The sequence below is a fragment of the Nannospalax galili genome, unplaced genomic scaffold (genome assembly GCF_000622305.1).
Source record: "Nannospalax galili isolate Female #2095 unplaced genomic scaffold, S.galili_v1.0 scaffold2671, whole genome shotgun sequence".
NCBI classification, from domain to species: Eukaryota; Metazoa; Chordata; class Mammalia; order Rodentia; family Spalacidae; genus Nannospalax; species Nannospalax galili.
The window spans coordinates 1-10,503 of record NW_008329166.1 but is presented as its reverse complement, the minus strand read 5'-3'; the positions used below and the strand labels follow the sequence as shown (position 1 = coordinate 10,503).

At 46.6% G+C, this 10,503-nt stretch overlaps 1 protein-coding gene across 1 annotated transcript in view; it reads right to left on the bottom strand.

Annotated features, from left to right (window-relative positions):
- Nucleotides 1-10,028, bottom strand: part of LOC103735336 (ryanodine receptor 2) — a gene marked incomplete at both ends in the record, with an annotated part of 40,610 nt that extends 30,582 nt beyond the window's left edge. The window contains 3 exon segments of the mRNA XM_008834567.2: nucleotides 173-1,467; nucleotides 6,321-6,402; nucleotides 9,924-10,028. Coding sequence (XP_008832789.2) covers nucleotides 173-1,467; nucleotides 6,321-6,402; nucleotides 9,924-10,028 — 1,482 coding nt within the window.
- Between the last annotated feature and the right edge of the window lie 475 nt (nucleotides 10,029-10,503).

Here is a 10,503-nt window from a genome sequence, read left to right as displayed (position 1 = left end):
CTCTCTGAGTTCAAGGTCATCCTGGCCTACATAGTGAATTACGGTCCAGATCGAGTGACAATGACAGAGAGAGACAGAGAGACAGAGAGGGAGACAGAGACAGACAGAGAGACAGAGACAGACAGAGAGACAGAGACAGAGAGAGCACTGTGATGATTTAGAGATAAATTACCTGAAATTTTTCTGGCACCTCAGGGACGGGGACTGGGTTGGACATGAGGTCGCTGAGGCCAGCATTCGGATTGTGAGGAATGAGTTTGTACTGCCCGCCTTCCCGCTTCAGATCCAAGCCAAATATGTCTGACAGGAGGTCGCTTTCCTCTGTGAGTTCTTTTAAGTCTGTCAGGTCTTCAGAGGGCAAGGCAGTCTCTGAGGGTTTTCTCTCTCCTTCCTCTTCATCTCCCCGGACCTCGTCTTGAGTGGGGTCCGGCATGTTGGCGAGAAGCTCAGCCACCTTGATCTTCTTAGCACCTTCCACCAGGCTGGCCCCCAGCAGCAGGCTGCAGACAATGCGTGCAAAGCCCCTGCAGACGCTGGCCACGAAGTGCACCAGGATGAGGAGCACGCTCCAGTAGGACGAGAAGCATGTGGCCAGCATGTCCTTCACCGTCATCTTCTTCAGCCTCTTCATCTGCTTCTTCAGGCTCTTCAAGCTGAGCATCCGCACCAGTGTCAGGAGGTTGTACCTGAGCGCGGACAGGGCCGACTGCACGGTGAAGAGGGAGAAGAAGCCCATCCTGGGCGCCTGCTGTTCCGGCCTCTCCTCGCTGTCCTCTTTGCTGGCTGACCTCTCGTTCAGATCTGACTCTGAGATCTGAGCGGCCAGCTGCATCTCGAAGATGGTGTCTTCGCAGAAGTTCACAAACAGCTCCATCTTCTCCTTCTCGCCTCCCTCATTGACCACGTCGAATATAAACTGCCTCTTGGATTCCTTGACCTGTGGCTTCTCCCACTGGGTTCGGCTAGACTCGCTGATCTCAAAATAGACCCTCTCGATGCGCTTGGCGCTGCCCATGATCTCGATGCGGCCCAGGAAGGGCTGGAAGTAGTTGAGCACGCTCTCCGCTAGTTCCAGGAAGGTCTGCAGCCGCGTGTCATTGGGCATGTGCTCGGAGAGGTTGGTCAGCAGGACAGCGACGTTGAAGCCGATGTCCTTTGCTGGCTCATGGAACCGCTTGACGAACTCTTCGTAGTCCAGTGTTTCGTTTTCATCGGTCTCCACACAAGACAGCAGAAACTCGGTCTCTGACTGGGTATAGTGCTTGTGACTCTCCATGGCTTTGTGGAAGTCCCGCTTGGAAATGACCCCTTTGCCATCAGGGTCATACTCTTTAAATGTGTCAGAGGATGTCAAGTCCTTTAGTTTCAGGAACATGTCAAAGAACTTGAGTATCATCTCTACATTGTTGGAAGACTCCACCAGCATGTCCACCATCTGTTTGCCAATTGTTCCATTCACAACATTACCTGGTAGAAAAAAGAGTTGTAGTGGTTTCAAAGTGAACAGTTTTGACCAAACTTGTGTCTGCAGATAAAATAATAATACAGACCTGGAATTAAATCTAAGCTAAAGATATCACTTCAATTTACCTGAAGTGTATGAAGTCTCAGGAAGAGACGGATACTTATTCTAAACTATATTTTTAAATATAAGTGATTATAGCTGGGTGTGGTGGCGCACACCTTTGATCTCAGCACTTGGGAGGCAGAGGCAGACGGATCTCTGTGAGACAGAGGCCAGCCTGGCCTACATATAAAATTCCAGTCCAGTTGGGGCTAAAGGGAGACCCTGTCTCAGAAAAACAAACAACAACAACAAAACCAAAGACCAAAACCAAAAAAGTCATTAGAAGAACACAAGAAACACCATATTCACAAAGTAAATGTTCCTGCTGCCAAGCCTGATGACAACGCAAGTTCAATCCCTGGGACACACAAGGTGGAAGGGGAGAGCTGACTCCCACAAATTGTCCTCTGACCTCCACACACGTGCTGTTACATGTGCGTGCCCCCACACATACACACATGCATACAATAAATGAATAAAATGTTTTTAAAATATTTCAGCCAAAGATGATTTTTCTTCCTTGAACTTACTTAAAGAATGATGTTTTAGATAAAGACAAATGGCCCCAAACTGAAACTGAGCCTTATATTACTCATGAAAACGAGCCTTTGGACAGCCCTTAATTGGTTAAAAATTCACACTCAAAAGTTATACCATGGTGGCTCACGCCTTTAATCCCAGCACGCAGGAGGCAGAGGCAGGCGGATCTCTGTGCGTTTGAGGCCAACCTGGTCTCCATAGCGAATCCAGGCCAGCTGGGGCTATCTATGTGTTTGAGGCCAACCTGGTCTCCATAGCGAATCCAGGCCATCTGGGGCTATAGGGAGACCCTGTCTCAAAAAACCATTAAAAAAAGTCATACCTGATATGATAGTCTTAGGCCTGTAAGGCACATACTTTTTTTAAAATTAATTTTGATTTTACAATGGAGATAAGTGAGGTTTGGCCAGGCCAGGTTAATATGCCCTTCATGACATGGTTATGAAGAGTTAGTGTCAGGACCTCAAAGCAGACCCTCGGTCAGTGCCTCTTCTCTCTCTGATTTACAATGGAAACCTCAGTCCTACATCCATCCTGATCCAGTGTTTGGAGTTAAAAAGGGGAGATTACTGATAAGCCTTAGAAAACTGGGCATTATTCTAAACTGTAGACTCACAGACAGTTGTAGTCCTAGAACAGGAAGTGCTGTGAAATCCAGGACAGAAGAAAGCAGTGCTTGGCGAGGTCTGTGGTGTCTGTGGAGCGACACATGGTGAGGTACTGGGACATGGGACCATGTTAAAGGACTGAATCCAAGCAGGCTCTGAGGGCCGAGGGCTCAGCCTCTTCCTCACTCATAAAGGTGAATGCTACCTTAGCTAACCAATGAGGAAAGTGCAGTGCATATGGATGAGGGGAGATGGAGAGGAAGGCAGAGACAGGGAGTGAGGGGGGGAGGAAGAGAGCGAGTGTATGGGGGAGCATATAAGACATCACAGAATACCAACCATTTCTTAGTTGTTTTGGCTGTATTCACAGTTTGAGCTATTCACACATCAGCCTATCGTTGTCTACACTGCAAAGAAGGGACTTCAGCAGCAAGACAAAGCTCTGAGGGTCACAGGCTCAGGGAGAAGGAAAGCTGGACTTTAAACCCTACTGGCGACTCACAAAGTCTGAGTTCCTGTATGTGCTATTTTATTTATTGTGTGTATGAGTGTATGGCCTGCATGTACGCAAGTGCATCCACGTTGTGCAGTTGCCAGAGGAAGTCACAAGAGGGTGTTGGATCCCCTGGGACTTGAGGTGAGATAGTTGTTAGCTGCCATGTGGGTACTAGGTATTGAACCCAGGTCCTCTGTAGGAGCAGCCAGTGCTCTTAATCGCTGGGCCGTCTCTCCAGACCTGAGTTCTTAATTACATCTACTGTCTGCGACACGAGGAAATGTAATAGCAAAACAGAATTTGTGGATGGGAGAACAGAGAGAGGGCTGGGGAAGATGGGGCTGAGGTGCCTCCTGCAGTGTCTCACCCTCCCACCAAGACTTCCAGCTGCTCCAGCAGTGACCATGTGCTCTTCTTAAAGCAGCAGTTTTGACAGCTAGAGGTCATCCAGACGTCTACCACCCCCTTTGTGACACAACAGACAGAGACACGCATTTGCCGTACACCGCCTGTCTGCAGAGTTGTCTGGGTGGGATGTCATGGAAAAATGAAAAGTGTGACTTTTTCATCCTGCACAGACTCAAACTGACATGGGCAGCATTTTAACCTGACTTAGAAAGACAAATATTCAATTGTTTTCTCTCATATGTAGAATCTAGGTTTCTGTGTGTGTGTGTGTATATGTATGTGTATGTGTGTATGTGTATATGTGTGTGTTTGTGTGTATATATGTGTGTGTATGTGTGTGTCTGTATATGTATGTGCATGTGTGTGTATGTGTATATGTGTGTATATGTGTATATATGTGTGTGTATGTGTGTGTGTGTGTGTGTGTGTGTGTGTGTGTGAGATGAAAGTAGAAAGGGGATCATGAAATCATGAGAGGGTAGGGAGAGGTCTGCAGGGAGGAGAAGGGGGAACGAGAGGTTTCTGGAAAATATTGCCACAGAAGCAGGAGGAGGGATTATTTGTGGGAGGGAGGAGGAGCAGGAGGAGGAGCAGGAGGAGGAGAAGGAGGAGGAGGAGGAAGAGGAGAAGCAGGAGGAGGAGCAGGAGGAGAAGGAAGAGGAGGAGGAGCAGGAGGAGAAGGAAGAGGAGGAGGAGCAGGAGGAGGAGCAGGAGGAGCAGGAGGAGGAGAAGGAGGAGGAGGAGCAGGAGGAGGAGCAGGAGGAGGAGGATCAGGAGGAGGAGCACGAGGAGGAGGAAGAGGAGGAGGAGCAGGAGGAGGAGCAGGAGGAGGAGGGAGGGGAGTGGGTGATGAATAAAAACAAAACACAAAGGTGATAAAGGAAACTAAAATTAAATGCAAAAATAACCCCACTAAAATTATTTAATTGAGAAAAAACTTGGAGCAGGTTGACTGGGAAATGGCGCCCCCTGCTCTTCCAGGAAAATGGCTTCCAGTTTCCCTATGACCAGGTCTCCTTCAGGCAGAAAAAGACAAGCTGTATGTTTAACTTTTGCCTCTGCTTCTGTAAAAATGTTTCCCAGATTGGAATTCCAGCTCATAGCCCCTTCTCCTGAATGTCGGAGACCCCTGTGCATGGCCTTCAGTCACATAGGGTAAAAGGCCCCCTGACTGCTGTACCCACCAATGCCAGAGTGGGTCTGGAATGACTCTGAATTGTCTATAAATATTGTAGAAAAACTACTAGCTGGGTATCGGGCTTTTGGAGATGACTTCACTGAGCCCACTGGTGAATAAACCTGTTTTCTGATCCTTCACTCTGTCTGAGGAACCTGTTTGAAGTGCAGTGGCTTCCCAGCCTCAGTTTCCCTTTACAGTGGTATGTAAGAATGACAGTATCATGGGCTGAGAGATGGCTCAAGGGGTAAAGTGCTTGCTCTGCAAGTGTGTGGACCCGAGTTTGAGTCCCCAGCACCCACGGAATAATCAGGCTCGGCCTCCAATGCCTCAAGCTCAGTGCTGGGGGGTGGAGGGAGGCAGATCCTGAAGTTCACTGGCCAACCAGTCCAGCTGAGATAATGAGGTACAGTGAGAGACCCTGCCTCAAAAAGTAAACATGGAGAGTGACTGAGGCAGGCACCTCAAGGTCACCTCTGGCCTCCACGTGCACTTGCACTGAGGGGGAGAGAGAGAGAAAGAGAGAGAAACTGAATTGAAAAAAAGAATAATAAAGCTGTGATCCATCTGTGTATCAGCTATGATGTCAGCAGACCACCAGAGAGTGCTGGTTCTGGCCTCCCTCTGGCATAGGGGTTGAAATGCAGGGGACCACCTGAGAGCCCCTGGATCCTCCCTCCACATATGACTTATAGAATTTGGGAGTCTTTTAGATAGACCCACTGAAGGGGTACTCCAGTTGCCTCACCCTGCATCCCTGTTCAGCATGGAAGAAGCTGGAGCTGTCTGCGTCCCTATTCCCTATTGGCAATCTGGGTAACCCCTTCAGAGGATGGTGTGATAAGAATAGGAGGTAGGAATTGGCTACGGAGTTAGGGTAAAAAGAAAAGTAGCCCATTTCTGGGCTAAAAGTCAAAATGTTCTTGGGCCTCTTAGCAACATACTCTGTTCCAAAGGCCAATAATGTGGAAAGTATTTGGGAGCTTGTATCTAATCCTTAAAAGATTTTAGGGATACCTTTTCAGAGGGGGAATTGTTAGAGTATCCAAAAGTCCCATAAAAAATAAAAATAAAAAAGAAGAAGAAGAAAATACATGAAGTTATCAGAAAAAAGTGATGGGGAGATATGGGAGGGAGTGGGCATGGATTTGACCAAAATAACTTATATGCAGGTATGAAATTCTCAAATTATTTAAAAAAAGAGTAACAAAGCTGTGTTAATCGTCACCTTAATGAATCCAGAACCCCCCAGGGAGATGGGCCTCTGGCATGCCTGTGAGCAGTTATCTTGATTACATGAACCGATGTGGGAATTCCATCTTAACTGAGGGTGGGATCATCGGGACAGGAATCCAGGACTGTATAAAATGGGGAAAACCAGCTGAGCCCTAGCATGCATTCAGCACTCTCTGCTCCTGATTATGGATGTGATATAACCAGATGGTGATGCCCAAAACAAGCACAAATCTTTCCTAAAACTTGAGCAATAAAAGAGAACTGGAAGGCATACATTTAACAACCTACCTTCTAACATGGACAGCAACATGACCACCATGTCCTTCTGGAGGTCCATGAGTTCTTTCAAGAGCTCGATTTGACTGGAATCCTGAAGATGTTAATACATCACATGTGAGAAGCAAAAAGAGCATGCAGGGCTTCACATTGGTCCCCACACACAAAATGCCCCAGGCCAATACTAAGTCCCCTAAAGCGTTGAAGGACGGCCAGCTATAAGTATGTAGCTTACTGAAACAGGGCCACCGAGGGAGCAGAGAGTGTGTAGAGTTCATGTCTACAGAGACACTGATGTACCTGCAAGAACACTGACTAACAGATGTGTGCACAGCCCCAAGTCACAGGGCATGCACAAACGCTGGGCAAGTCTCCGCTGTTTCTGCTGCTCGACATAGTTTCACTTGAAAAAGACTATCAATTTCCCTGGTCTCCATCTTCTGTTTTATTTATTTTTTTTCATTTAGTGTGCACGTGCACACGTGTGTGTGTGCGTGTGTGTGTGTATGTGTGTGTGCGTGTGTGTGTGTGTGCGCAAATGCTGTGGAGAGTGTGGGTCAGAGGACAACTTGGGGAAGTCAGGTCTCTCCTTCTCCCATGTGGGACTCAGGAGCAAACTCAGGGTGTCAGTCTTGGCTGTAAGTGTCTACCCGCTGAGCCATCTCTCCAGCCTACCTCATTTCTTACATAAACCTGTTATATATTATTTAAAGTCAATTTATCACAGAAAAATAGGTATATCAGGGACATATGAAATAAGGCCAACCAAAACTATACACAGCTGCAATCGATCTCAGTGTTACACAATATATCTTATTATTCTATTTGACTAAGCCTGTCGATACTTTTCTAACTAAAGCTTTCTGGGGTTTGTTTCTATTTGTTTGTTTGTCATCTTCTGGTTGCTGTTTTGAGACAGGGTCTCCCTGTAGCCCTAGCTGTCCTGGAACTCTCTATGTAGACCAGGCTGGCCTTGAACTCACAGAGACCTGCCTGCCTCTGCCTCCCAAGTGCTGGGATCAAAGGTGTGCGCCACCACGCCCAGCTGTTCGTGATCTTTTTAAAATGAAAACATTATTTGCATAAGCATGTTGTATATAAAAATCATTACACTTAGACTGAGTGACTGTAAGTGCAGAATATAACCTGTGTAAGAGCATCACACCCGTCATATATCAAATAACCTGTGTAAGAGCATCACACCCATCATATATCAAATAACCTGTGTAAGAGCATCACACCTCTACTCTGTCCTTCATTACCTTGCTCCAGTCCTTTCTTTGTTGAGACAGGGTCTCCCTGTAGCCACAGCTAACCTGGAGCTCACTATGGGGACCAGGTTGGCTTGGAACTCACAGAGATCTGCTTGCCTCTGCCTCCCGAGTACTGGGATTAAAGGCATGGGCCACCACACCCGGCTACCTTAAAAAAAAAAACAAACAAAAAAACAAAAAACAAAAAACAAATAACTGCATAAAGTGTCATTTTGCTATAATATGAAGCTAAGTTCCTAAGCGCTAGAAGTTTTATCTTTCTTTGTCTAGGAGTTGTTTACTCTGACTCTGGAGCACCAGACACTGAAAACACTGCACATGCACCAAGTAGAAATTCTGGGCGTGTGGATGTGGGTCACGTCAGCTGCCTTGACTTTCTTTAAAGTTATTTTTAAGTACATGCATGCAATGTGTTTGGATCAAATCCACTCCCTAGTAACTCTCCTCCTTGCCCCCCATTATCCTCCATTTCACATTTCTCTCACAACTTCATAGTGTTTCTCTCTCTCCCGCTCTCGCTCTCTCTATCCCTCCCTTTAAATACCCACTGAGTCCATTCAGTGCTTCCTGGTTGTACCTGGGTGTGCTACCACCTACTGGAGTATGGACAGCTTCCTGGGTACAGCATCCCCGAAGAAAATGGACTCTCCCTCTCCCAACAGCCATCAGTTGCCAATATCTCCTAGGGGAGAGAGTACACGAGCCCTCCTCCCATCTACACTGGGGTTTGGGCTGGCTTGATCTTGTCCAGGCAGCCCCGGCCACTGTAAATTCTCGCGTACAACTGTGATGCCGAATACTCTTCCACGACAGACATCTGCTCCTTCTGACTCTTGCAATCTTTCTAACCCTCTTCCTTCACTTTCCAAAATGCCATTACTAATTAGATTAAAGAATAATGATTAGATAAGAATAACGAAGCTTCTCCTGTTGGCTGACATCACCAACAACTAGATACAACATTCTCTCCTTGCTCCAGCTCTAGCCAAGCAGCTCTGAATCCACTTTCTGACCAGGACTCACTCAATCTGGCCTACAAAGACTTGATTGAAAAAGAACTAGGATTCACACAGCTCAAGGCTGCAGCCTAAGGATGATTTTGGCCCCACTTAACAATATCTGCCAGCGAAAATGTAAGGCAACCAAAACTCCAAGTAAGGTTGCCATCAGCACCCAAGAATAGACCTGTGTCCCTACACCTAACATTCTCCAGTCATGTGACACATACTCACAACTGACAGGCATGCCAGGTCTCTACATAGACCATGCAGAATCACTGCACCGAACAGGCATACTCACCCTGGGTTGCTGTTAAGAATTTTCTACTCATGTGTACTCTAGTGTGAAACGGAACAGACGCATTAGCAGGAAATCCAGAAGATGAGATTTCCAATGGGCTGCGAATTAACACTGAGGCTTGGGGGGACATCTGTCTGTTCCTTATTTATCCTGACAATTATTATTTTCTCTTGGGTTTTCAGAGAGTTAAATTTCCTGGTAACGGGTGAACGTCATCTTTGCCCGTTAATGAGTCTGTAAGCACAAACTCCCTTGAACAAATTTATCACAGGTTACAAATCTCTTTCCAATACAGAGGAGGGAAATTCTAAGGAACAGAGGCCAGGGAACAGTCTAGAAGACTGTGAACTGTAGAGGGTTTGGTGACGCCCTGCTTTGCTCCTTCATGTCCATTGTTCTCAGATATCTCTGATGACTCCCGTCCATACAAGGTTTGCATAAAGTGCTTTGGTTTTGTTATGTTGCTTGGTGGAGAGAACTCTGTAGTAACGAACCTGCCCCACCTTGCCCAGGGGACTCGTCAGGGTGTGGCTTTTAGTGTTTCCATGTTGCTGATGCTGCTGCCTGTCAGTCACCCAGGGCACCTTCTGGTGTTGTAGGTGCATTTGAGTCACCTATGGTCCTGTAAGTAACTCAAATAAACTCTTTGGTTCTCACTCAAGTTGGACTTAGATGCAATCCCTCCCTTGTTCAGCTGCTGTCCTCTCTATACGAGCCATAAAGTATTTTTATTAAAATATTTGATGTAAGGGCTGGAAGGATGGCTCAGCAGTTGAGTGCTTGCTGCTCTAGTAGAGAACCTGAATTTGGCTGCCACCGACCAGGCCAAGTAGTCACAACCTCCTATAACTCCCGCTGCAGGGGCTCTGATGCCGTCTTCTGGCCTCCTTGGGCACCTGCATTCATGTCCACATACCCCCACATAGACAAACAGTAAAAATAAATCTTTAAAAATAAGCCCCCCGACCATCCTCATCTGAAAGCAGGTTTACTTGCTGATGTTGCTGTCTGTGGTCCATTCAGTTGAAGGCCATTGAATTACCTGAGACAGCTTCATCTGCATGTGGGCAAATACGTGAAGGAAGCCTACAACCGCATCCCAGAGCCTGCTGTGTGCCAAGCTCTGCTGATTTCCAGTGCAAGGGCCCTGCAGCACAAACAGGAAACTGTCATTCCTGATCAATCAAGTGCCCAAATAAGCTTTAGAACAAGAAAAACTTGACTATGTGTTTACACATCTTATTGCCAGCTCCTTATCTAAACAAAATAGGAACACAAAATTTAGGGAAGATACATGGACCGATAAGACTGTTGTCGGGATTGATTAGTAAGTCCCCCGAAAAGTTTCATAAGGGTTTGTGCTCTGTCTCCGTATGACTTTTAAAATGCTCGTGATGTCTTTTACAGAGAACTGCCTGCCTCTGCCTCCAAAGTGCTGGGATCAATGATGTGTACCAGCACACAGCTCAGATTTCCTATGTTTAGAGGAGAGGGGGAAGGTACTGGATTTTTGGTTGTTCGGTCAAATCAATCAACAGTCACTATCTTATAAAAAAGAATGTGAAAGCCACAGCTGGAACTGAATTTGTTAAAATAATTTCTTGGAAAGCCATTGCCTGAAC